At 35.0% G+C, this 27,872-nt stretch overlaps 2 protein-coding genes across 7 annotated transcripts in view; one reads left to right on the top strand and one right to left on the bottom strand.

The window, feature by feature from the left end:
• The window catches only part of PITRM1 (pitrilysin metallopeptidase 1), a 30,317-nt gene extending 24,846 nt beyond the window's left edge, over positions 1 to 5,471 (top strand). Inside the window, exons 23-27 of one of the 2 annotated variants that reach the window (XM_074832092.1) lie at positions 559 to 671; positions 1,221 to 1,346; positions 2,589 to 2,734; positions 4,328 to 4,430; positions 5,040 to 5,471. In XM_074832092.1, coding sequence (XP_074688193.1) covers positions 559 to 671; positions 1,221 to 1,346; positions 2,589 to 2,734; positions 4,328 to 4,430; positions 5,040 to 5,133 — 582 coding nt within the window. In that variant the 3' untranslated portion in view covers positions 5,134 to 5,471. The remainder of the gene's footprint in view (positions 1 to 558; positions 672 to 1,220; positions 1,347 to 2,588; positions 2,735 to 4,327; positions 4,431 to 5,039) is intronic. The other variant, XR_012624119.1, reaches the window with a different exon arrangement.
• Positions 5,472 to 6,092: 621 nt separating this feature from the next.
• PFKP (phosphofructokinase, platelet) overlaps positions 6,093 to 27,872 on the bottom strand; it is a 49,463-nt gene continuing 27,683 nt past the window's right edge. For 2 of the 5 annotated variants that reach the window (XM_074832107.1, XM_074832127.1), the window contains exons 12-22: positions 27,784 to 27,853; positions 24,164 to 24,310; positions 23,223 to 23,293; positions 22,684 to 22,771; positions 21,603 to 21,755; positions 11,887 to 12,051; positions 10,674 to 10,735; positions 9,546 to 9,657; positions 7,965 to 8,064; positions 7,206 to 7,311; positions 6,093 to 6,626 (exon numbers count right to left, since the gene is read on the bottom strand). In XM_074832107.1, coding sequence (XP_074688208.1) covers positions 6,473 to 6,626; positions 7,206 to 7,311; positions 7,965 to 8,064; positions 9,546 to 9,657; positions 10,674 to 10,735; positions 11,887 to 12,051; positions 21,603 to 21,755; positions 22,684 to 22,771; positions 23,223 to 23,293; positions 24,164 to 24,310; positions 27,784 to 27,853 — 1,228 coding nt within the window. In that variant the 3' untranslated portion in view covers positions 6,093 to 6,472. Of the gene's footprint in view, positions 6,627 to 7,205; positions 7,312 to 7,623; positions 7,822 to 7,964; positions 8,065 to 9,545; positions 9,658 to 10,673; positions 10,736 to 11,886; positions 12,052 to 15,762; positions 15,916 to 21,602; positions 21,756 to 22,683; positions 22,772 to 23,222; positions 23,294 to 24,163; positions 24,311 to 27,783; positions 27,854 to 27,872 lie in introns of those variants that run through there. The other 3 variants (XM_074832140.1, XM_074832118.1, XR_012624121.1) reach the window with 3 other exon arrangements.

The raw sequence follows: 27,872 nt of genomic DNA, 5'->3' as shown, positions 1-27,872 counted from the left end.
TAGGTAACTCCACATCCATGTGTGCAGGCAAAAAAAAAGTTTTGAAGTGGGGCTGTAGGGAAGGGTTGAGTTTATTGCAGGGGATGTTTGAGCAGAATTTCATATAGCTGCAGCTCTTCATAAATACTTTGCATTTTTTGTGGTTTTCAGTTTCTGAATCTGTTTTCAATATCTAAAATAGAGTAGATGGATTGAAATAAGATGTGGTGACCATGTACTAATGTGGACATAAGTAAAGACATGGCAGGGGAAGCATTCCAATCAAAACTCTCTGGTAATAATAGAAGATCTGCACAACTGAGAAGCTAGTGTGCAGGGGTGGGTGGCTGAGGTACAGTGTCCATGTACTGTAGTTTCCCAAGGCCATTCTGTGTACTGGATTGCTAATATGGGCACAAGCAAAATGTCACTGGTTGCAGTGTAGGTCAGGTGGCAGCTTTAGCATTTGTATGTCTGTATGTTTGGCAGAATTTGATCATTCTCAAAAAAGCCAGAGTTCTCAAATGGATAAATTGTCTCATCTCTGCTAACTGTGACAATAATGCATTTTTCTCTTAGGATCCTACTTTCAAACCATGCCAGATGAAGACCCATTTCGTACTTCCCTTCCCAGTGAACTATGTTGGAGAATGCATTCGAACAGTTCCCTACACGGCTGCAGACTATGCAAGGTGGGATGCAGAACCAGCAGGGAGCTTCTATATATGTTGCATAGCACAAAACAAAATGGAAAGCGTTAGACTGACCACAGAAAATGGAGTGTCGATAGAAAATGCTTTGCAGTGCGTTTGCCACAAAGTCTTTACAGAGCAACCTTTGCATGGCTAGGTTCAGAAATGCCCTGTTTTAGTAAATGCTGAGGTTAAGTAATGAGGGGCTACTATCCTCTAACTTGCAAATAAACAGCCCTGCATACGTGGGTGTGTCTGAGTTGACAATCCTCTTGCACATAACAAAGTTTTTCATTAAAGTGAAATAAATGGAAATAGTCAAGGAATGTTCCAAAGCAGTGCCACTCTTACGATGTTACCACATTATTCTGCTAGTGTTAAATAGAGTATTGTTACTGTTGTAGATTACATTGCAATTACATTACAGTTACTGCCGTAGATTACAGTGCATTGCAAATGGGGATCTTTGTGAACTTTAGAGGAAGCTGAGAATATTACTGTTGTCCAATTCATTTAACATCTTTGCTGTTGATATTTCTCTCATCACAGCCTTCGAATTCTTGCACGGTTGATGACAGCTAAATTCCTACATAGAGAAATCAGAGAGAAAGGAGGGGCTTATGGTGGAGGTGCTAAGCTTAGTCACAACGGCATATTCACTTTCTACTCCTACAGGTAACAGTAGGTTCCTTCTTTCCTGTTCATGTCTGAGGGGACCACTGACTGCATTTGCATGTTTCTTATTTTTGACTTAGTTGTAGCCCTCTTTCAAGATTAAGTGAAACAAAAAGAATGAAATAACAGGAAAGTGACTTGGTGCTGATGATGTTGAGATTAATTACTTAAGGTATATAATAAACTCCTCCTTGCTTTCTCTGGTTTCTCTCCTTGGGAAAGCCTAATTTATCTTTGCTGGTAGCAACCATTGTTGTGTCTCTGTGCTTACAAGTTTACTGTCTTGGTACCAGATTTAAGTAAAATTGGCTTTCACTTGTTTCTTCCTGGATTGAGGGGACCCTAAAAAAGGGAATTCAAGACTATTCTAAATTTTAGAATGTTGTTGTTCCCTAAGGTCCTGAGACTGGAAGTATGCAGCTTCCTTTGGTGACTGGCTGGAATCATCAGAGATTCAGCAGAAAGCACTGCTGGTGATGAGCTAGAACTGCTTTCTCCTTTTCTTTTCCGCTTTTTCAGCAGTCCAGAACAGTTACCTTGCATTGGTCTTACCAAAGCGCTTTTGAGTGAAATTTGAATGGGAGGTATTAAAGACTAGTTATAATCCCCACTAAAAATGTCACGTGGAGTCCTGGCTTAAATCATTTTGCTAGACCAAAGGCAGCCTAGCACAGTACTTGGTCAGGATTCCTAGCTAAAATGTGAGCAGCCTTGCCTCTCTATGAAGCTTCAGCATGGTAGGACTTGTCCTGGTTAGTATTTCAGTAATTGTTAACCTGTTGCACCTGTTTTACAGAGAGCAAAAGCATGTGTAGCAGGAAAAGCGACTTAGAGAAGATATGGCGTATCATAAGTATTACTGTTGTTGATATTAATGACAGTTATGCATACTAAGCTGTTGCAGCAGATGGATAGCTCATTGTAAACAGTTTTTTCTAATACAAGTTCTCTGCACACTGTCTTGGAACTACTTTTAGGCAACTGAACTTGCTGCACCTGTGTATCTAAAATTCAAACTTATTCCTGGCTTATAACACTTCTTCTGAAAAAAAAAAACAAACCAACCAAACCCTAAACCTCTTTTTGTACATAAAAAGGAAGTTTATCATTTAGTTTAATCCCTATGTATGTATGTTTGTGTGATGCATAGTAAACTATGAATGGAATGAGAACAAAGCAATTAGTTTTTCATTTTGTAAGACCGAAATAATTAATTTTACTTTTTTTTTTTCTTCTTCTAAGAGACCCAAATTCATTAGCCACCTTGAAAACATTTGAAAAAGCAGTTGAATGGGCCAAATCTGGAGAATTCACACAACAAGATATCAATGAAGCTAAGCTAGCAGTATTTGCTGCTGTAGATGCACCCATAGCTCCTTCAGATAAAGGTATATTATTACCAGCCTCACAGCACTGCCAATATTTATTTTTAATTCAGTTTAAAGGGAAGAAAATAGTTTGCTCAACTGTATCATGTGATAAAATTAATACTTGGCAGATGTAAGACAATTGTGGTTTCAATGAAACAGTCAGTTCCAGTTGCTCCCTTTCATAAATACCACATGCATTCAGTCTCTTTACTGAAGTTTTCATATTCATACTGCTCCTTGATGTCAGGTGAATACAGCTAGGAAATGGAGGCACATTAAAGAAACTTTAGGCTTGGAAAGGGCATTAAATGCAAGCAAATAAAAATAAATACTGGTCTGATTCAAAAAAAGCTGAAGGATTATCTTCCAGACATAAGTATGCATATTGACTAACCTTTTGTATATACTTTTTCTGAAGAAGTTAAAGCATAAAAGTCTGTCTGCTACGGAGGAGGGTGTTATCTTCTTTACATATCTGCATACCTACGATGGCTTGGTAGTATCTTCCCATCTTTTCAGTTGCTCACATGTTGTTTTACTTTCCTTGCTTTTCCCTCCCTCCCTCCTTCTCAGCTTAATTTCAGTGCAAAACTTCCTGAGTTAAGATACGTTCCTTCCTATATACATAAAGGAATTACAAGGTTAAAATTAGCATTATTTTAATAGGTATTTGTATTAACATTAACTTATGAAACAAGAAAAACTTAAAAGGAAGCTGACAGAACTTGGTTTTGGTCTGGGCAACTAAAAAAAGGTAATCAGTTCTAGGTGCGTATGAGTGAAGTGCATGCTTATTGAATGTTGGTGTTTGTGAGAGTAATGATTTACGTTCTGTGGTATTTGAACAGGCATCTTAACAGAGCTCTGGCAAATTTAGTGAAACACTGAGTAGAAGAACATTGTTCAGTAGGCCTGGAAGGTGCTGCAGAGAGAAATACCTATCCCTTCATACTACTGTTAATTTGATCATTGGGCCCTACAGGAGGACTTGAACAACCTTACCTAACTTGGAAGTCGGCCCTGCTTTGGGCAGGAGGTTGGACTAGTTGACAGATGCCCTCCCAAGCTACTGTTTTTTCCCCATGATTATTTGCATGACAAAAAGCTTTTCTATGATTATTTTGGAGTTCTCTTGTCGTTCACAGACCTGTAATATTAATTTTAATATTAAGATACTGTAGGCAAGTATTCCAACAAAAATATTAAAGCTTTTGTATGCAGATGTCTGTGTAGCACAAAAAGGTGATCAAACTTTTGTGTTGCAAGTGTATTACAACCGATTGCAAATTTTAAGTTTGTTGTTATAACCCACAATAAAAATAGAAGCTTCATGAAATGCAGTTTGGCTAAAATGTTGTTAGAAAGTCCTGAGACTCTTTAGAGTGAATCCTGTTTAGGTCTGCTGGACCACTATCACATTTAGATTTCTGACAAACTAAATCACTTGCCAGAATAGAATATGATTTTTTTTTTTCCCTAAATAGGAAACTTACTACCTCAGAAAATTAATTTACCCAGTTCTAATCTTTGAGAGTCGGTTAACAGTTAGATACTGTCTCAGAACAATGGCCTGATGGTAGTCTCTATTCTCATTTTGGTTTTTTTCCCTAGGTATGGATCACTTCTTATATGGGATTTCAGATGAAATGAAGCAGTCCCACAGAGAACAACTTTTTGCTGTCAACAGTGATAACCTGGTTGATGTATCAAACAAGTAAGTCTGTGCTCAATTTAAGAAAGTATTTACTGGAAAAATAGAACAAAAACTGAATTTGAAGAAGAAAACAGTTTGTGAAAGTTATCATAATAAACATATTGGATTTCTTGCCTTGGCCTTTTGTTGTGCTTTCACTATTTGCTTTTGTAACCTAGAAAGAAATGTTAATTACATCCTGCTTGTTGCATTTTAGCAGGTGTAACTCCCTCCTACATCCTGAATTTGTGGGAGATGATTGTTTTACTTTTGAAGGGCCCAGAAAATGTCTGGAGAGAGAGTGCACTCAGACATCCAGCTCTTGACTGTATGAGCTGGTTCTTCTAGACTCATAACACTTCGTGCTTCTTTAGATTTCTGAATTCCACTTGAGATTTAAGAATTCCACTACTAAAGAATACAAGGTTAAGGAGAGAGCTAGCTAGGGCCATGCCTTAGGAGGCTGTTATATTGTGATGACTGGGGAAAAAACATAAATCCAAAAGATGCTGTAAACACAAACAAGGGCTAGGTATCAAACAGTACTTTTTCCTGAGATGGGAATGTTTTTAACTTCAGTTATGGATAACTGAATGCAGCAGCTTCTCATTTGCTTCTGTTTTCTTGCAGGTATCTTGCGGTTGGGAAGAGCACTCGTGGTCAAGCTGTACTTGGCCCAGAAAACGCAGATATCACCAAAGATCCCTCATGGGTCAAACGATGAATTGCTGCTGAACATCCAAACTAATAAAACAAGCCAAATCTGTGTGACTACATAATTAGGCTTTTTAAGTAACTTTTAACAGTGCTATGGTCCAACTTAAGTGTTCATTGCTGCTTTTAACAATGCCCAGCAAACCAGTTAAAAGCTGTCCTTCTTGAAATAACTATGTGAAAAATTTTAACCATGCAGTATTTGGAGCAAGAATTACATGTTCTTTATGGCAGACAGACCGTAATATTTTACTGAAGACTCACTCTCCAATCACATATGAATACTATATAAATTAAATATTTTTGTATATGTAAAACTCTAGAGTATTAAATTGTGTTTGTTTGAAATCATGTCTGCTGTTGGATATATAAAGAACTGTCTCTCTCATACTGACAGATTTCATCCTTTGGTGTGGTAATTCCAGCTTCCTTTGCGTAAGCCACCGACAGGTAGAGGAGCTTTGTGTCAGTACGTTCCACCTCCCATCAAGCCAAGTTTGTAATGAATTGCAGGGCAGTGGGCAAATCACTAATGAATCAGGATACAGGGTATTTTAAGTTCAACTTACCTTGCCACTTTGGGCACCATTCAGTCATATTTTGATAGGACACAGTCTAGTTTTTAACTGTTTGTCAAGGTTTAGTTAGATAAGCTGGCACGAGGAAATGTGTTTGTCAGCCTAATTTCAAAAATCAGTTTTATCCTTTTTCATCATTATGGGTTTTTTTTTTAAGTCTTGAAGAAACTGAGAGAAAGGAAACATGAAGCAAGGACCAGATTACACCCTTCTGAATCTCAAGTTCTTAAAGCTCCCCCTGTCCAAAAATAGTTTTATCATCCCTGTACAAGGAGAAAGTTTCCTGACTTCGAGCCTAATCCTGAAGAAGCAACAACAACCAGTTTGCCCTTGCCCTGCTGTGACTTCTCCAACTGTTTAAAAGCAGGTGAATACAATTTCTGACAACTCATGATGTTTGCAACAGTATTTTATTTCACTTCAGATACATTAAGCACATCCTGTAACTTAACACAAAGCTAGCCATCTACACTTATTTTTTGGGTGTAAGTACTCTGAAACAAAGTGCAGTAATGAGTAACTTACAGAGTGCATAGAACGGTGTTGCACTTAACTGTTAAAGGGTTGTATCAGTAAATGGTGCTTATCTATTAGATGCTAGGGTTTGTTTCAAATGTAACAAATACAGGACAAAACCTGTGACATCTGAATGTCTTGTTTCACATAAAGTGCTGGTACAATAATTTAAATGTTACAAAACAAAGCTGTAACGATTCTAAAGCATTGTTACTCACAATGTGCATCTATTACTGTAACCTAAAAGTGATGTCTTTAGATGGCTCCAGTTTCTGCTTCCTTGGGGCTGTGCATAGCAACGTGCTCCAGCTGGCCTGAATCTGAAACATCGTAACTAGTCTTGTACTTGGCCAGGATTTTCATTAGAGGTCGCAGCTTCAGCCACCACTGCTCCTTGGGAATCCTGTGTCTGTACCAGGTGTGGTGGGAAAAAAAAAAATAAGGTGGTTTACTCAGTGGCAGAGACAAACACATGTGACAATACTAACAGTAAATGACCTTCCTTATAAATAGGGTCAGATACTGATATTTATGGTGGGATGTAAACATTGACCCAAAATGGGGAGAAATAAGGACAGAATACCAAAGGAATCAATAGATTTTAGTGGAAGATGTGCTTTATAGGTAAGCATAATACCAAATTTAGCATAAAAGTGCTATCCCACTACTCGGTACCAGAAGTAAAGTAATTCTCTAAGCATTAGAGCAAAGACAATTATGAGAAAGTTATTTAAAAGAACAGTGGAGTCCCAGAATTCATAATGAGAGATTTCCAAGTACAAGGAGGGTGAAGAGAAAGCATGAAGGGTGTTGTTAGAAAAGACAAATGAACAATCAAAGTGAATCACTGGCTGAATGTAGGCCAAAGAAAAGTGAAGTAAAATGGTTGGCAAACGCTGTGTGTCAGCACTGGGGAGAAGTTGTTCGTTTGATGTGGTGAAAGGAAGCCTGTGTTGAGATGTTTAAAATGTAAGCAGCGTATACGTACACAAAGTCTGTTTCAGTCTTAAGCTCAGCCACAGGTTGAAAAACAAGGTTGCGTCTACGCATTCCCAGCAAACAAACTGAGTCATCGGTGTTGGCAAATATTTTTCCTAAAAAGAATTAAATAATTCAGGATCTTTCTTACTCACACTTGTAAAGGCAAATACCCTTTTTCTGTAATTAAACTGAATAGGAAGCTTACAGTAGCTTAATTCCAGTTACTGAATATTCAGTGCAATAATAAAACATCAATTAGTACTTTAATAGGGTTAAGAGATCTTCACTTTTTTAGTTTAGCTTTGGTGATTAGCATTTAAGATACAGTGTAATTAAGCAACAATAAGACTGAATTTTAACATCCAGTTTTAAATTAGATTTTAGTAAATAATGCTTTACAAAAATTCCCAAAGAAGACATATTACCTTCTTCTGTCTCCCATGTAGCCACCATGAAACAAAAAGGAAGAACAGATGTAACTATATAACCATCATTTCCTTCATGCATGAAAAACTGCAATCACACTAGCATTTTTTTAAAGAAAGATATGAAAACAGCTATCTGATTTATTGACCTCATTTGAGGGGATATCTTCTTACAGCAGGAAGCACAGCAAGGCACTACTGAATAATAAAAACATAAATGAGGGGAAGAAAGATGTTGACTAACAAACTAATATACATTCATATGTTTGCATAGTAGAGTAGTCATATATCGATAGCTAATCAAAGACAGTAACAAGAGGGAGCACCAAATATTTCTGCACCTTTTCGGTAGGTTTCTTTCAGTTTTTTGGAGATCCACTGCATAGCTTTTGCAGAAATTTTTGTCCCGAAGTTTCTATCAAATGGTGAAGGTGCACCACCCTGTGTGAAAATTTAAGTGTGGGTTAATTTAGTTATCCAACTAGTATTTGTATCTTTTTATTTCATCAGTCATCTCTGTTAATGGCCTGCTCTACCTCTTATTTCCATTTCCCCCACTCAGAAAAACAAATAAACAAACCAAAAACCCCACCACACAAATCAAGCTAAAACACTTAAAATTTGTGTTAAGCACCTGTAGAATTCTTATTGAATCAATAATACTTTTGATAAATGGAGGGCACTGCTTTCCCTTCTTCCACTTCCCTTTAGTGCTGATCATTAAGCACTGCCCAGCTATCACACTGCCACAGGGCAACCTGGTTTCAACATAATATAAACCAAGAAACTGTTGACAGAGGGGTGTCAGAAGGAGCCTAAGAAACCTCAGTGCTGACTCTAATCTGGGAAGCACAGCTCTCCATTGCAGCTACAACATGGAAGGCCACAATGCTGTGGATGTGATACTAGGATGAAAAAAACTGCATTAGAGGACTTCCTAGACTAGGAATTGCTTTTTGGTTTGGTGTTTGGGTTTGATTTTTTTTTTTTTGGGGGGGGGGGGGGGAGGCTGCTTTCATTCAACATATTACAGCAGCTTTTATAAAGTTCTGGGAACATAAGTGTCATTTTGGGTTTTTTTAAACCCTCTGTCTATACTATATAAAGTCTGACTTTTCGGTCCATCTTCAATGCAGCAGATGGGACTGAGATAATATGTGAAGTAGTTCCAAATAGATCCAAACAGATTGTTTGACTAATGCTGCTCTTGACCTTCAAAATAAACTTTGCTAAATTTTATGGAGGAAGTGCCAACCTTGGCATTGAATAATCTATATGAGTAAGGGGAATATACATACAACTTGAAATGACTTAAAAGGAGAGGGAGTCATTTCACTACTAGTACTCAAGAAATTTAGATCTACATGTATTTTTTACTCTACCTCAGCCTTGGTGATTAGTGTAGCCAAATTAGAAACTTACTGTTTGTCCACTAACAAGCAGTATAGTGAGATAAAGAGATGCAAGGTACAAAGACCACAAGGAGTAGCTCACTACTGTCTTTTCTACAAGAACAATCCATCTGCACATACTTTCTTAATGAAATCTCGTATCTTCCAGGGTTTAGAAACCAGATTCATTACAGACGGGCAGATAAGTGTGTTCTAAGGACGTCTTACAATAATAATAAGATAGCTGTGTTATGTATTTTAAAAAGTATAATTGTTCATTAATATAGACAGAAGAGGAATAAAAATGAAAATCATTAAGAACCTAATGCATTTTTTCCCTAGATTTTTAGGAAGGAATTGCAATAAAATATAATACTAGAAAAACTTTAGAGTTACCTACAAACAAAAATCTACACTTTTTTTTTTTTAAATCCCAAATCTGACTTGCTTGAAATGCTTGAAATGCTTGAAAATGTATGCTCTTTGTTCATACAAAGTTAAGCTTGTCTGTAATTTTAAGGTCATTTTTACCTGCTGCATGTGGCCCAATACATTTTTTCGACAGTCAAACACTCCTTTTCCTTCTTCAGAATACAGCTGATAAATGAAGTCAGTTGTGTAGTTCTCATTGCAATTCTCATTTCTGTAACAAAGAAGGCCAGATACAGTTAGGAAATTTACTATTAAGTAGTGGATGTCTTTACAGCTACTGAATGACAAATGTTTTCCCATTTTCTTGATACCAGTAATCCTGGCTTGGATATTTTCAACTAATCACAAATGTTCACTTCCATGTAACATGGTCATGATTTTGAAGTCTGCATTACTTTTACTACACTGACATCACTGGGAGGTCACTTGAAATCCATTGTTGAATAAGTTAGTAAAAAATATAATTTTAGGTCTGACAAGTTTATTATGCAGAGGAAAAACTGCATTAAAACAAGAAGTCATCAACACTCAATGTCATCATTTTGCCCTTTATAAAAGCACAGATAATGAATAGTACCTGAGGCTCTTCCTTACCAATATTGTAATCGTAGGATATTTTTTCACCCTAGTCATATAATTAGTAGAACCTGAACAAATATAATGGTATCCTCATACGTCTTATTGTAGTATTCCTTTTCAGCCCTTTGCTATTTGACAGACTGAAAATAAATGCTCAAGAAAGAGAAGCTACAGCCTGATTCAGTCTGCCTAATAAGGTATAATTTTAAAACATGCTGATCAACATATTTAAAATGTTTTGATTTTTGAAACGTATTTTATTTTGTGTTATCTCCTAAAATCTAAGCAAGGCTTTTCTAGTAAAGGCCATACTATATGTGTACACATGTATGCTAGTTTTCAAACTATCTTTAGTAAGAAAGAATCTACAATAAAAGACAAAGCCAATAAGAAAATAGGCTGAAGATAGGATAAAATATTAAATTATAGAGCAAATATATTTACATAGGAAGAAGGAAGTTCAGAACTTGAGCTTCCAGACAGCTCTCAGAATTGCCTTCTGGAGCAACAGCTTTACTAAAAATCTCATGCTAAAGGAATAATCAAGGAACACAGACTTAAGAGTGTTTTTGCAAGTGGCCAAACAACCTATGTGGCTGGAAGTGCTCAGCATCACTGATACCTTCTATTAAAACTACTGTTGCTTACCTCAGCACTAGACCACGCTGGATACTGGTTTTCATTTTTTCAGTCAAGTGTTCCACATTAGCCTAGAAACAACAGAAGTATTTTTAACAAGACATATGGAACTCTAATACAACTTTAATGAGCCTGCATATCCTGAGAACTTCTGTAAAGTATTCCACATAAAGTATTGCATGCAAATTCAAATAATCAACAGGTTTTTGGAGATCCAGGATAATACACTGTGTACGGCTATTCCCCTTCAGTTAAAACTAACTTCTTCCTCTACACCACAAATAACTGATTTTAATAGCAACATGAAGTTGTTTTTTGTATGCTATACTGGTAGAGCACCAAGCTGGATAACACCGATATACATAAAAATATAGAAATTACCACAAAAGAGCACAGCTTGCCCTTACTCCCAGTCCTTGCAAGAGTCCTGTTATGGATACAGTGATGTACTGCTGTGCTGGTACTCCCATATATGACATGAAGAGTACAAGCCACTGAGAAATGAGTGGGGAGGAATTATGATTCGTTTCACATCTGTTTTCCTTTCAGGAAAAATTTCTATCTTTTTAGCTTTGTATTTGTCCATGACCACAGCCAGCACCAGCTACTGCAGAAGTGTAAAATCCTCATAGTAGAGAAGTTCCATATCAGCTTACACTCTAATCTGTAATCCTTAAATCCTGAGATCTTTATTTTAGTAACACCTCCAAACATGCTCTGAATAGCTCTGGTATCAAAGTCAGTATCTAATACACCTTACATACTGTTCAGTTCCTGACCTGAATAGCCTTCTAAAACAATGAGCTGAGGCAGTATCATAATGGAAAAAGTATTCCCTTTTTTTTTTTTTTTTCCCTATTTTTGTTTTTCTTTTAAAACTGCCCAGGTCTGTTCATTTACATATAATTTGAATTTCAGTCAGAAGAATAAAAATGAAACAATTCATCTAGCAATATTTAATGGCCAATACAATAATTTTGTCATTTAACTGAACTTGATGCCAAGAATAACTGGGTATATGTTCCTTTATATAATATGGCATAAGAACTTGAACTATATCAAAGGGCTACTGACAAGTGCAGCTTTTAGATACAATCTAAACTGGGTTTTTTGATTTTGTTACATGAGACATCTACTTCAAATACACACATTATGCTATATATATGTACAACAATTTTAGGATCTACCTAAAAATGAGGAAAACATTTCTAATGATGTATACCTGGAGCTCTCGAATATCAAACTGTTCTTCAAAGATATACGCAGCATCAGCTCCTGCCGCAAGGGCCCCCATATTAGCCAGATAACCACAATAACCTCCCATGGTCTCAATGATGAATACACGACGCTTGGTACCACTGGCTGACTGTTTGATGCGATCACATGTCTAGTCAAAGACAAGATATTGCAAGTTTCAATAAAAAAAGTCTGAATTTTTATGTTTTTATATGTCATGCAACTTTGTGTTGGTAAAAGGATTTAAAGATTTTTATAAAAAATACATCTTTAAAAATTCCAAAATTCGACCCATTCGACTATAATAATCAAATAAAGTAATTCTTATAAATCATACATTGAACACCACAGTCAAAATAAAATGGTTTGCTACTATCAACTCTTATTTATTTGCTTCCTGCAAATACTAAAACAAGAATTAATTTTGGTTTGTGCATGAAATTACAAGTTGTGATAGCTTTCTAACAGATACAAATAGATATAATGGAGCTTTTTAATCAGATCTGGTATGAGTAAGTTTCTCTGCTTTAACTCTGTTCATTACTGAAGAGTTTATTTCTTCTTAATACTGATTTTAAAATTCACTGAACTGCCAACCACACTTAACAGTTACAATTTCTTAAAGTCCTGAGCACGTACCGCCCTATTGTTTACTTTACAATAATCATATCCACATAGATATAATTCTTTCAAGCACTACTGGAGCATTTTTGTTAATGTTTTGGGTTTTCTATGAATAGATACATACTTAATATAAAAAGACTGCAATCTCCACTTGCATTTTACACTGACCACCATCACAAATGTCCTCTGCAAAGAGATCTGTTGCTTACATGCCACCAATTAACACCAATATTTATTAGAGCTGCCTAAGAGACTTGGGGAACAACAGAGAAAATCTTCAATGTGGTAGGACCTAGGAAATTTAGGAAAAGGTAGAAATCTAGGAACTAGGTTACTATGTATCTACAGATTTTAATAATACTCAGAAAGCTATTCGATAAATTCACTTCCTAGAATGAATTTTTTTACCATTCAGTTATTTTAAAGTAATCAGATAACGTATTTTCCTTTCAGAAAGCAAATAAGAAATAAAAAGATACTATTTCCTTCTTTGTCTTAAAAATAAATAGATCAGTTATACCACACTTGGTGACAAGAACTTTATGAAGCTGATGTACTGTTCCTACACCAGTTGTTTAGTAAAAAAGAGAAATAAAAGTACCTGGGAAGTTTGTCATCTTGAAACCTGAATTATGATACCGTTAAAAAATCCCCATGCCTTACTGATTTTTTTCTGAATGAGTAACTGCAGATGCTGTAATATTTGAGGTATTTCTGTTTCACGGATATTTACAACTAGAACCTTAATTCAGCTAACTGAAAATAATACTTCATGCTGAAATTAAGACTGTGACCAATAGGGTCTTTAAAAATACACCTAAGAGACCACAGAACAAATAATGAATTGATACATCAGAAAACGCAAAACAATAAAAAACTAGAACTTCTAACATAACGTTTAATGAATTGAAGGACTAAAACCAGTGTATGCATTTATTTAGGTCCAGCTACCAAAAGACAAACGTAGTTTCATTTATACGTATTTCATGTATATATTTGCATATGTGCATGTTATGTGTATACATACACACACATGTACACACACAAGTGCAGAATTCAAATTTATTCAGAATATGGATTGACATTCTGTTATCCTAAGCAGAAAGCACATCCATAACAAACTACATCACAAAAGCTTATCTTGAACTTCAATCATTTTTTCCAAATGATGCTTTCTTTTACCTGCCTTGGATTTTACAATGTCCTCAAGCACTTTATTTTCCCCTTCCAAATATGGTTTCATAAGAATTTTTGCAAAATACTGGCTTCTGGCATATAGTAAACAGTAATAAAGTTATAAAAATCCCCATTACTTTTAATAGTGGCAGGTGCAGAAGCACTTACAAGACGTTTTAAAAAAGCTGCCTGGAACTGGATGGATACTACGTGTTTAGCTTACGTTATAAAAAAAAATCTTGGCTTTAGACACTGAAGAATGCAAAGATTTCCTTCATTTTGAGAGACCTAAAACATTTGTAAACTCCAAGCTTTCTAAAAAACATTTTCCAGCTGCTGGTAGTAGAATGAAATTTTCTGCCTTTTGAGAAGCTCCAGGTTTTAAGCAAGGATGTAAATCATTAGTTGCTTTGGGGATTGCCCACTTCAGATTTATTCAGAAGGATTTCTATCCTTGACTATACAAGAGACACAGTAGAAACTTTCTACTATTCTTGCTCTCTCAGAATGACTGAGACAGAAATACCCAAATACAAAAATTACATAGATGTTTTTTAAAGAATCATTAATTCATATGCTACTCCATAGGCTGGAAAGGCCAAAGCTCAAACACCTGATGCAAGTTTCAGAAGTTTTAAACATGAAGGCATGGTGATGGTTTTGGGTACTCTTCAGAATTCCACTGGTATTTGAGCTTTCATATGAACTGAGCCAGCTTCATGAAAAATCTGATATTCAGAACTTTACCAAATCAAAGTGTTCTATTTTTAACATAAACTAAGCATTCTAACCATAATGAAATTCAATAGATACAAACACTTTTCTTTTTTACTGAATTACTGAAAGTTGTACAAATTGCAATTAAAATTAATAGTAAAGAGAGGATGCAGCAATATATGTGATCATTTTTTTCTCCATTGTATTTTCATGTTCTCACTTTTACAGGTGCCTATTAGAAGTGCTATCAGTCCTAATCAGCAGACTTAGCCTGACATTTATAGAAGTAGGTAAGGGGGTAGCAGCTCATGGAGTGGTAAAAGTACCTGTTTCCTGCCTATGAACGTATTGCTACAATTTACTCACACTACATCTCAGGTCATCTTCACCCCAGGGATGCTGTACTGCATCTCCTGAAGACCAGGCCATAGTGTATTCTGACACAGCTCTTTCAGTTATCTGCTGGAGCTTTTTCACTCTATATAAATAAATAATGCTGTATCAGAGCAGGAAAACAAACCTGCGTTTCTCAAAGCCCTGGATCTCTATTTTGACTTTCTTGGCCAACTACTTCATAATTAGGTGGATCGATAATGAGGAGTTTGATAAAACCCAGAGCTGTTCAGAGGTTTACTCATTTGTTTGCACTAGACCTCAACTCAATTCCCTTTAGTGTGGCTACAACAGACTCAGTAGGACAGTAAAGAACTTGAAGAGTTCATATAGCAGTTGTACCCAAGGGAAAAAGCTATGGCAGACTAAAACTAGAAAAGTGACTGTTCTGACTAAAATGGAAAATTCACTCACAGTAAGTTCTGGCCTCATTTTGTTTAGTTAGCAACAGTGACAGACAACTGCTTATACTACGCATGCATTTATAGGCACTTAATATATGTTAAGCCTAATACAGTCTATGGGATTATTCATGTATTTAGTGTTAACCATGTACTTAAAATGCTCTACTGCATTGAGCTCAGTCATCAGCCCATGCAATAAATGTGGCATTTATTTATAAAACATGTGCTTTCTTCTTTCACCTAAGTAATGATGAGGAGCTACATAAGATAAAAAACAAGATCAAACCAAGCAAAATATTTTATTCTCAGTAAAAGCAAATGCCCTAAGCACTAATGCAGCAGTCTTAGATAACAAAACAGAATCCCCAGAAGTTAAACATACAATGAAATTAATTTTTATAAGGTCAATCTTTAATCAGTCTTGGAAAACTTTTTAGCTATAAAACATAAGAAAAATACAGTAACTGAATTATTTAGTAACTATGTCTTTAGGTATCCTCATCTTATGCATTTTATTGTCTTAACTTTCAAAAGATATGCAGTCTTACCTCCACAATAGCATTCAAGGCAGTGTCGGCACCAATGCTAAAGTCTGTGCCTGGCACATTGTTGCTAATAGTAGCAGGCAACACACAGATAGGTACGCAAAACTCCTCAAAGCAGGAACGTGCCTCGTATAGCTGCAGACAACTTTCATAGGCCTGAAGCAGTGGTACAAGTATGAGTGATACATTCCTTGTCTTTGGATTGCTCTGCTTATGACTCCTTGCATGTGATGGTAAATTTGACTGTCCATTGGCCCAAGTAAATACAATTGGTGAGATTATTTGCGGGGGGATATCCTGTACATACCACAACAGTGCACTGGGGTTGCATTGGCATAATGCTCTTTGAAGAAATGCAGAAGATTAGTGCAAGTTAATACAGAATGAATGTGAAGTATGCACAGCGCAGAGGTCTGAAGCAGCTGGGCAGAAAAAGACAGCATAAAGGTAGACTGGAAATCATTCCACAAGAAACCACTTAAAGAACAAAGTTCGATACATGTTAAGGAGTTTAGAAAGTTAACTAGTAAAACACCTACAACTTGAAGAAAATTATTAAAGCTGCTTTTTTTAAAAACTATGTTATCCTATAAAGTAAAGACACACATCTATTTCCACCAAGAAAAAGGAAAAAAAGTTTTGCCTATGTCTCCCAAGATTCTATCAACATCACACATCTGCTTCTATGCACATAGACTGGACCTAGGCCCAGAAAAAATCCAGGAACATGTGCACTGCCAGTTAATAAAGTTTGCAAGTATAGTTCAAGGATTCTCTGAAAAGTAGGTCCTTGGTAAGATTCCAAACACTACAAAACAAATCATCATGTGAAAAGGATCAGGTGTCCCTAATAGATGTCAAAATAATACTTAAATATTAAGATTTTGCAGCTGGTTTAAGTCAGTAAACATATTTTTTAGTTACATTATTCCAATTCTTTCTAATTAAAACTAATCAGCATCTCTCATGATGTGTGGCAATTCTTCAAACTGCCTATGTAATGACTCTCCACAAGAAAGCCTGATTACATAGTATGTTGTTTTTCTTAATCTCTTTCTCCCAGAAAGGACTGATGTTCACAGAAGTCTCATCTTTTCAATTTCTCAAATCAGTCCAGAGAAGCATAGTATTGCAGATCAAAATTAGACAGCTATCAAGCTATCTCCACAAATATCTATACAGTGACTGATATAAGCACTAATGTAGGAGAAAATGATGGAAAAAAATTCACCTGTGAGAGTTCTGCTCTTTAGGTTTTTGTCTCTTAGTTCAGTGAGAGGACAGACATATGGCAGTAGGTGCGTAACTTCAAACTGACTATTCAAAGTCTAAGTGTAACTTTGAATTAAGCTCCGTGTTAGGATGCATTTCCAGTTTAAGTCTGAAACGCAGCCTGAAAGACCGAACTTTCAGATCTGTAGCTCTGAGAAGCAGTATAGCCAGGAGAGCAACAAATTGATCTTTTTTCTTTTGAGTGGACGAGATTTCACTGAGAAAATTTCAGTAACTGCCTAGCCCAACTCAGCTCAGTCAGGCTGCCTTGAATTTTGTACACTGAGTCACAGTGGTTTGGTAAAACCACATGGCTTCCTAGAGATCTGCAAAACCTGAGTTTGTCTACAAAGTTTTATATTGAGACTTCTGGGAAACCAAGTTGAAGGGAGATTTAGAGCAATAACTAACACAATTGGTTAGTCTGCATTTATGATACGTTAAGATGCAGTTAAGATATGTTTTACTTGCATTAAATACTGCCCTTTTATTTGATGCAAGGGATTTCAGCAAACATATCCAAAGACTGTGTACCTTCACCAAGCATGAGCATTAGATGATTATATGCAACATCTTCACATTACTGCAGTAAAATACAAAAATGCTTTCAATAAAGGGCCACTTTATTATAAAGGGTAACAAAGTGATCAGTGCTTTTAATAATTGCTTTACAACTATTTTTTAAAAATAAGTACTACAGTAAGATCATAGAGGCATACTTACTGTGTCAACAAAATGGTTTAATCATTTCACACCCTTTTATTGTATTTGTGTTATTAGAAAGGGTATTGCCATAACCAAGGATGCTTTATAAAAATACATGCAGTCAAGCGAAGACTGTGGTTTGTTGACTTTATGTTGATCTAAATGCCAATGGCCATTGAAAGGGATGGATTTACTGCCCAAGCTCCATATCCAGCTGTTGCTAGGACTGAAGTGGATGAAAATTCAATTGGTTAGCTAGCTTGGCCAGGCTAATTTTCAGCTTCCTAGTTCAGATTAATGTGGAGCCACATATGCTAGTACCACCACTTGGAGGGTATAGGACTCTGTGTTTTTCCAAGGGAAATGCACGGAGACTGCATTAAGGCAATCTAACTGAAGCTTTTTTTGCTCCTCAGTGGCTGTTTGCTCCTCTTTTTCTCACAAAACCAATTGATCAACCTGTACACCCTTCCCTTTGATGAAAGGAAAATGCAGCTTGTCAAAGAAACACATTAGCGAGTTTTAGCTTCTTCCTTTTTCAGGTTCTATTTTTCTCCATCTCTAGTTGACACCTTTTTCTTTTCATTTCCCCATTTACTTCTACATCTCCTAAACCAAATGAATGTTCTTCCATACCTTGTTCTGGTTTACTCCTCTTTCCATCAGTAGGCTTTGTTTTCAAATTAAATTTTCATCCTTTCATGATCTTTTCATGTTCTGTAGCTGAAAGCGTCTAACTTTTTATTCATTCTGCTTAACTACAGAGTAGGTTTCTGCTTTTTACTTCCACCTGCAAAGTGTGTTGATAGTGTCTCTTTTTGATCAATATTATGTAATCCAACTTTCATTTAAAAAAGAAATTTCTATCCTTCATAGTTATATAAGAAAAAAACCTAACACTTCTTTGCTGTCACATTCCAGAGGTCTGCTAATCAAAATAATCTATTCATTTCACTAAATTAGCAACATGAAGTTGAGAATATAGGTATTTTTATTATGGCAGTTGTTTTACTGATGCTTCTTTACACAGAAAACTCAAAAGTTCATGTTCTTATTGTGCAGTCCTAAAGAATTTATTTTGTATTATCTCTATATACAAGCCTTAGGCATACCCTTTTCAGGTACAGAAACATCCAGCTTTCCCCAGGTATTCTATATTGGAGAACAACTGACAATTGTTCTCACTAATATTCTAAAAACTGAAGTGAAAAATACAGCATGTCACAAATTTAAAACACTATTCAAAAGACAAACCTAATTCTATTATTCAAATGTTTACAAACCTTTATTTTAAAACAATAATGGAAAAAATAGAACATTTCAAGAGGGTCACAGAATTTGTCATAGAATCTGAATTTTAACTATTGAGAAATGTACCACCCTATCTATGACCTAGGGGAAAGCACACTCTTGCTAACCATTCAGAAGTCACATATCTGTTGGTCTGGTTTTTATTGTTTTTCTTTTTAAATGCAGCATCTTAACACATTTTATCTGCAAATGTCTCAAGGTACCATTTACATGCCTTGACAAGTTTCAAACAACCTAACACTGACAAGTGGCTAGTAATACCAAACACTATCAAGGCCTCATTACCCAGCAGAAATGTACTTACCTTACTAAAAGTTGCTAAGAACATATAAGTAAGAACAGTACCACAGAAAAACTAAGTGTGATGACATTTTGGCATTCATAAGAGGTACTAATCTGAGAGCACTGAAAAGTATGATAAATTTATTGACCTAAGAGTGGCAGTAGGAATAAAAATGCTATAAACTAGATATAATGGACATTCATGTCCATCTGCTACTTTTGTTTACCACAGTCAATTGTATGACTTGTATTGAGCCTGTCGGTCACATTTAACAGGGGGCAACATCACTATTGAACCTGATCTGAACATATGACACAGGAATGAAAGGATACATTTTTCATTATCAGTTTTAGTGAATCATGTTCCAATAACCAGAGCAGAAAACTGAAAAGATACCAAGCAGAAATGTTTCCCCAACACAAAAGTCTGCTTCTTCCCCAAAAGAGCACAAAATTTGATTTTTCCATTGATTGAATCTAAATCTTGAAAAGCCATTAGATTTCATATTTATTTCAGAGAAAAAAATCTAGGCAAAATAAAATGCAAAAACAAGATGGAAGCTATTAGTAAAAAAAATATCATTTTGAGAAGTTTTCAACTACGGCATTGAAAATACGGACATAGTGACATTTTCTTATCTAATGAAGGTAAATGATATCTAGAAACCTAAGTATAAAGCAAAACACAGCGACAAGGAGAGAGAGGCTGACTATGATATATCCCCTCTACATGAAGTAACCTATAAAAAGAAGTCAGGTTAACAAAGCTTATGAAGAACAGAAAAGAAGAAAAGTAGGTGTTATGCACAATCATTTTACCCACCTTAATGTGTGATCAATCATTTTGGAGGGATATTTTTATTTACCAGAACTGGAAACAACATCAACATTTATAACCTAAGTTGTCTATAAAGAATATGTTCAAGATAAATTTTAGTTACCTTATGGTCTTGCCCAAGGCAATAGTTAGGGAAAATGAAATTTCCTAACTGAAGGGTTTATTTTGCTGAAGATAAAAATATTTATGTTGGCATAGTAAAGAAAACCAAAACCAAAACAGGTGAAAACTATGTTAGTGCTTTTGAAGTTGATAGCATTTGAGGAATCCTTCAAATTTCTGAATAATTTGAAGATCTTCAATTTAAAATCTTCAAATACATCTAAGTGATACAAGAACTGACATTCAATTTTCAAAAGCAACTTGAAATTTTTTCCCTCTTTACATGAGCACTATGCTCATAATTTTTCATTTTTTAAAAAGTAGCTCAATATGGACAATTAGTGAAAAATTCTACATTGTGAGACCAACATGGCTGAAGACAAAAATCAGAAAGTGGAACCTGTAATATAATATGGTAATTCACTGCAATTCACTAAGTTATGAAATAATTCTGTTTCTTCTTTATAAGCGAAAATGTAAATTCAATTTTGAAGATAAATGCTTTATTAGGTCTTTGCTGTGTTTTAAACTCTGGACACTCTGCAACTGTATTTGCAATATGTATGCGCCTGCAAATTATGCTGAAAAGAAAAATACTGAAGGAAGTGTAATATTACTGCTATTATTTCAGAGACAAAATGATGTGAGAATATATAGAAACAGAACTGCTTTTAGAAGAAGTGTGATGGATTAATGCTTAAATGACTCAGATGAACTGTAAATGTGCATGCCTGAATTTAATTTGTGTGCTGTTTGACAATGCCTTCTGTCCAACTGAGTTTAGTATTAATCAATCCATTTTTAATTTATATTGTATTACTGGATTTGATTTTTTAAAAAAACCTTCATAATATGTCTCAACTCTTTTTGTTAAATCTATTATTAGTAGCATATATGTAATTCTTATTATTAAAGAAATATGGATCTTACATTCTCTATTAGAGGAATAAAGTTGTAACATAAATAAGGATCTCATTCTGAACAGAACAACATTCACTCAGTTTGTTACAGCTAGATATATTCATACTCTACATATAATCTACAGTGCACCAAATGATCATTAAGTCTTAGCTTTAGGTTTCTTTCTTCCATATACAATAGATATATGCCATCTTCATTGTAGTTTCAGAGGAAACGTAATGGAAGCATTTGGGATCCTAAACCTTCTCCTTTTTAAAGAGGTATCATGAATGTGGGTATATCAAGTAACTGTATCATTTTCCAGATTACATTTCCAAAGTTCTGGTCTATAAAAATATCCAGTTCTAGCCAATTTAGTCAGTTTTAACCAGAACTGCTTTGTTAGTAAGCGCACACACCAGAATAGACTTACATCAGTTATAGTGTTCAGAGCAGTATCTGCACCAATGCTGAAATCTGAACCCGGTACATTGTTGGATACAGTTGCAGGAACCATAACCATTGGAACACAGAATTCGTCATATTTCTCTCGGGCAGCTGACAATTCCAGAAGTCCGAGGTACGCCTGTTGGGCACAGGCATTGGGTGAAAAATTAGGATGAATAAATATGGACAAAGTTGGAGTGATAAAATGGAAAGGGCCACAGGGGGAGCCATTTCTACCACAGCACACTTCAGCAAGTCAAAGCGTTAAGGAACCACTAAAATCTAACACACACACAAAAAAGAAAGCATTAAAAACAGGTATACATTTGAAAACAAACAGTAAATAGAACATTCATTTTCAAGGAAATATATAACAAAGTGCTTTGTACAACACAAACATACTGCAAACTAGTTCCCAATCTTCAGGTACTGTTATTCCTTATTTAAAATCTTAGTATTCCTGAACTAGCGCCATTCCTAAAAGGTTGGAAAAAACGGATGAATCATTCCTTATGAAGAAGCAATAAGCATGTTGTTCTCTGGGAAGAGAAGTTGGCAAAATACTTTCCTGAATCAAGATTTCAAAAATTTTTTAATTTTGGTAAAATGAAATGAAATATGAAATATGAAAAAAAAAAAAACCAAAACAAAACTTCTCTAGATCAATCACAGATTTTGAAATGCACTTAAGAATCACAATGCAGTTGCTACTAAAGGTCATGAAGTTCTGAAAGTATGTTCTAAGTATTGATACAGTATAGACTGGAATTTGCATTACTGAAGTCATTAATTATTTTTTGTTTAATACAAAAATACTATCATGCTATCTCAACTTATTTATCCATTTAGCACATCCTGGTTTTCAGTTACTAGTCACTGTCTTGAATGTCAACTTTCCACAGAATCAGTGATTGACAATACTTCTGATCCTAAACCCTATTTGTGCTGTATATCAAATATAGTTATAACCAAAAGCATTACATGAAGATTGGGTGAAAATTAAAATGGTCTATTCCTTTTGTTAGGAATTCTACTCTACTTAGACATAATTATACATTTCAGTGTACCTCAAATCCACCAATAACCATAAGGGCATTAATGTTGTTAGTGCGCATCTGGTCAGCAATCTTCTCCAAATATTTTGCAGGAAGAGTACTAAAAATTATTAAACCAAAAGAAAAATAAAAACAATTTACAGACTCTGCAGCAATAAGAGCTAATTACTAATCTGAAACAGTAAACTGAGCAGGCAATGCAATATTTTTCATTTTACATATATATCCATATAAATAATTCTTCCTGACAGCCAGTAAGGAATCATGTCAGCTGTAAAGAAACTGTAAAGAAGGTTTGCAATCCTTTTAAGTGTAAGGACCCCAGAAAATTTTTAAATTCAGGTCTTGACTCCCATTTTAATTCTCTCTTCAGAGCAGGTACAGTACTATAAAGATACCCAAGTTGGACTGTAACAATTTAAAATAAAAAATAAAAAACAAAAAAATTGAGGACTTAAAACATTCTCTGGAAGGAAAAGAGCATGGAATCATACACTGGTTATATAAAATACTAGAATTCATCATATCAATTGGTAAAATATTGATGTTACCGTTTTGTACCAAGAATTGATCCTCCTTGACCAGTCCAGCCTCCAACATCTCCCCAGCTGATTTCCTTTATCTTTGAATAAAAGTAAAAAAGGAGATTCTGTTAAGTAATTATCCAATTACTTCTCTTGACATGCAGCAAACACCAGGTACTACTTAACGTAAAGTTGTTGGAACAAGTTGTTGGGCAAAGCACCAAAAATGAACTTGGTAAAGAAGGAAAACAGCATCAAGAGGTTAACTTCATTTCTCTTAAATTCTTACCAATCCCTTTCCATTCTATTTATTCTTTCTTCCTCCAAACCATGATGAACCCTGCCTCCTTATTTCATGATCCTATTTTCACATCCTCTCCTACTGAATATGAAACACAAAAATCTAGAACTATGTCTCTGAAGTTAATTTTGGGACCTATGGCTCCAGCTAGGCATAGAAATCCTAAATTTTGTATTCATTTCCTCCTCAGTATACCAACTGATGCTTAACATTTAAAATAGGGGAACAGAAAAATCTAACTCACCTGGAGAAAAAAAAAAAAAAAAAAAAAAAATCTTCCTCCATCAACAAGCACCACTGCAAAGTTTCTTATAGCAAAGGAACACAGATACAAGAGCTCATCGCACAGAATCAGCAATTCTGTTATTCTGTGGAAAACCTACCATGTGCTAAACATTGACCAAATCTGAAGGTAGGATTCATCTGAACTAATTTTGTAGTTCTGCAGCATGTAATTAGCAATACTTAAGATAAATGAATCTATAAACTTGAATAGTTGAGAAATACAGTTACAATTTGGGTTTTATATATCTTTATGAAATAAAAGAACTTATGAAATCAGTTCCCACAACAGTTATGACAGAACATACCTTCTAAGAACATAAACAAAGGTGGTGGTGTGGGATGGGGTACATACTACTATGTATTGCACACACATAATACTGACCTTCCCTCTAGCAAAACCTTCAAATCCATCAATGACAGCAAACATTTTATGGCCCTCAGTTATGCCAACTCTCACTGCAGCTCTCACTGCAGCATTCATTCCAGCTGCAGGGGCACCAACATTTAAAACTGCCACATTAAAATTAGTCTGCAAGAGAAAAATAATATTTAATAAGCACATTAATTTCTACATCATGGTCAATTTGTCCATAGCACACAGTTGCTAAATATTGGAATGTAGAAAAGGAAATTTCAAAGGTCCTAAAACCATCTAAAATTTAAAAGTTAACTAGAAGATACATATACATATTTCCCCATTTGCAGAATATCGCACAGAAACAAACAGTTTAAAAAAAGAAAGTTTTTAATTAAGACTTTACCACATTTCCTTTCGTTTGCAGGATAATTTACTCAGGTTTTTATATTCTAGCTCAGCTAGGTTCAAGAAACATAAAATACTCTGCGTTATCCAACCAGTTACATGTTATCAAAGCAATAGTTTTTTGAAAAAACACCCAGAAGAGCCAAGAACAGAGTAGGAACTGATTGTAGCACCACAGCAGTTAGGTGTATATCATTAGTACCATGAAAAGTGGCACAGATGACAACTTTTACATTAAAGTATTGGCCAGGTAGTGAAGTATGGACCATAGTCGTAGCAAACAGGAGCACTAAGCATCTTTCACAATACCATACATTTTCAGATTACGGCAGGTTTTAAAGCATTTCCTAACGACTCAAAGCAACTGTGCTTATATACAGTGTCTCCCAAAATTTAATGAGTATCCCAGGTAAGTGGTTAATCTATTCAGATGGAAAAGTCCGAGATATCAAATATGTATTTGTAATTTAAACCACAGACAAGGTAGGAAAAAAGGTTCTATGTAAAACATAACATGAAATGATATATAATGTATATTCCATACCTATGCATATAGTCCCCATTTATATTGTTTTATTATCACTTGTACTCTAGATAAAAAGCTACCTCTAAATGGATGTAAGCATTACAGACTGAACAACACAAGTGGCCAAAATCACACAATCTACCTACAAAATACTATTAAAAACTTCTGTCTTGTTACAACACACCCAACTCTAAACCACAACAGTTTTCAAATTAGGAACACTTTCTTCAATGGAATTACTACTTTATACTGATAAATCAATATCATTTAGATCATGGATTCCTTCCCAGAGGAAAAAAACTTCAATACTTGCATCAAGAAGAAAAATATAACAGAAAAATTATTCATAAATGTGCACTGTAAGGGTAAACAAAGAATGTTACTGCATGTAAAATGCTAGTAAGCATTTTTGTATAATATTTTAACTGCAAAACACAAAACATGAAGTGCACATCTTCTGTACATGAAGTATTCCTTGGAAAGGAAGGCTTATTTCCATATAAATCACAGGCCCCTGTCTGATTAAGAAACAGTTAGCTAGTATAAATCAATACAGTTTCACTGATATCAGTAAGTGTTGATTTACAACAGATTAAAATATAATCCACTACCAAAAAATGAAGGCGGCACTGCAATTTATTAATTTTGTTTTTTACAGCTTTGAAATTAATACTGAGAGCAAAATGTAAGTCAAGAATAAAAATTTACATGCCTGACCTTTGGGAAAGTTTAACCACCCTGTATGTAGTTAGCAAACAGAATTTAAATGCTAGCAAACTATGTAAGCAAAATGCAAGAAAACTTGACAGCCTGAGCTTGTACACTAAAATTCATCATGCTTTAGGTCAGGTGGATGACCTTAAATTGTTTATAAGCATTGACATGACAGAATTGTAACAATCTGGTACTTGGGAGAGCTAGAAGTTATTAGCTTTATCCTGGAAGATGGGAAAATACAAAACAGAAAAAAAGAACAGTTGTTATGTAATGATCATGGAATCTCTTCTAATTAATAAAAAAAAAAAAGACGACAAAAAAGGAGACCAAAACCAGAACATGTGTGGTTTCATTTTTAGCTTGGCACAATCAACCGATTGTAGAAAAACACAAGGGAAACACAAGCAGCAAAATATCTGTGTGCAGCAACACTGCTGAAGCAGAGCATTCAGTAAGGTCTAGTGATCTGATCAGCTTAGCCTTTTCCTCAGTTCCTGTGACATGCACATTTCATCTACTTTTTAATTCCCATCCAACCTCTTTTATTAAAGCACACCGATTTGGCTAATGTGGTCAAATCCAAGTAGTTAATAATTACAAGCAGCCAACATTTCTTTCTAATGCCATCCATCACAAAAAGATATAGCAAAACTATTTTAAAACAAAATAGGAAAGCCCAATGCTAACAGCCCTAAATTTGCATTGGTTTATAAAAAAACCCAAACAAACACCTGATCTGGCAAAGTAAATGTTGACTATATCCATCAAAAAAATCCTGAATATTTTGATCTCTTCAAGGTCAAACTTAGGTCCTTATTGTTTGAAATCAAACAAACAAACAAACAAAAAACCCCCTCTCTTCTATGTACTTACTTTTACTTACATTTAGGCAAAAGTAAAAGAATAATTTAAACTAGAGTTATTTAATCGTAGTGTCCTTGAAAGCTTTTACTATGACTTTTCATTTGTAACCAAGTTTCCTTTACTGTGTGAAGTTTTCCGTGACATTACAGTAATTTTTGTCAAATAAAAAGGCTAGTTGTGATTATGTTACTTGCTATCCGTAGAATTTCTGAACAAATGTCAGCTATTCAAATGAACCTTCCTGTTTTCAATGCAATTTTTCTCCTTAATAATATTGAGAAGTTACTCTTAATCATTACTCAAATATTTAATTGGAAAAAAAAGAAGAAAAAACATAACAGTAACATAATCATGCAAATAAGGTATCAAATCATCACAAACTACAGTTAGAAAAGGAATTAACCAGTGAGGTGACATGTCAACAACGATGGTCAAAACCAGGATTATTCAGTAAACCATTAATGAAAACAAAAATATCCTGTCTGAAATTTATTTACACACAACATTTAGTGTCTACTTCCTAATAAATCCAAATTCCCTCTTACACACAACTTACAAACTACAAAGAAAAGAAGAACTAAATGTCCACTGCTGTATTATGCACAGTGACTTATTAGATCAGGTAAATGTGATGCATCTGTCTTCACTATTCCATCCCATGAATTCCTGGACTTATCCCTGTTTTAAGCAGTTTTATTTACCCTTCAAAAGGAAGGGCTACAATTCTTTTACATTGAATTATCCTTCTTTATCCCAAGATTTTTAGACTCTTAATCACTTTTCCTTCTCTCCATGTTAAGGAACAGAGGGCATAACTGCAACTGTAAGGACCAGACACTATAGCAATTGAGACCAGACATATATCCAAGACACAAAGAAATTGCCTAGCAGGAAATTTTCTAGTTAGAATGGCATTTCACTTTTTAAAAAAGTTAGCTATTATTATAATAAAGTTGTGTGTTGCAAGTATCTTTCTACCATTATAATATTTAACTAATTTTATAAAATATCCTATGGCATAGGTTTGAAGAGAGTATTAAGGTGGGATGAGGTGGAGAGAAGAAGAACACTTATTTAAAGTTAAGACACCCCAAAAGTAGACATGCATTGCACACTCAAAAAACCTCCTTACCATTGGAAGCTCAGCATCTGGTTTTTTGTGTGACAGTAATTTGTAGGTGTTAAGGTTGTTTTCAAAGCTCCTAAATAAATGAGTAAATA

This window comes from Strix aluco, chromosome 1 (assembly GCF_031877795.1).
Source record: "Strix aluco isolate bStrAlu1 chromosome 1, bStrAlu1.hap1, whole genome shotgun sequence".
Lineage (NCBI taxonomy): Eukaryota > Metazoa > Chordata > Aves > Strigiformes > Strigidae > Strix > Strix aluco.
The sequence above is the reverse complement of the archived record's forward strand: the minus strand, read 5'-3'. Positions and strand labels throughout refer to the sequence as shown.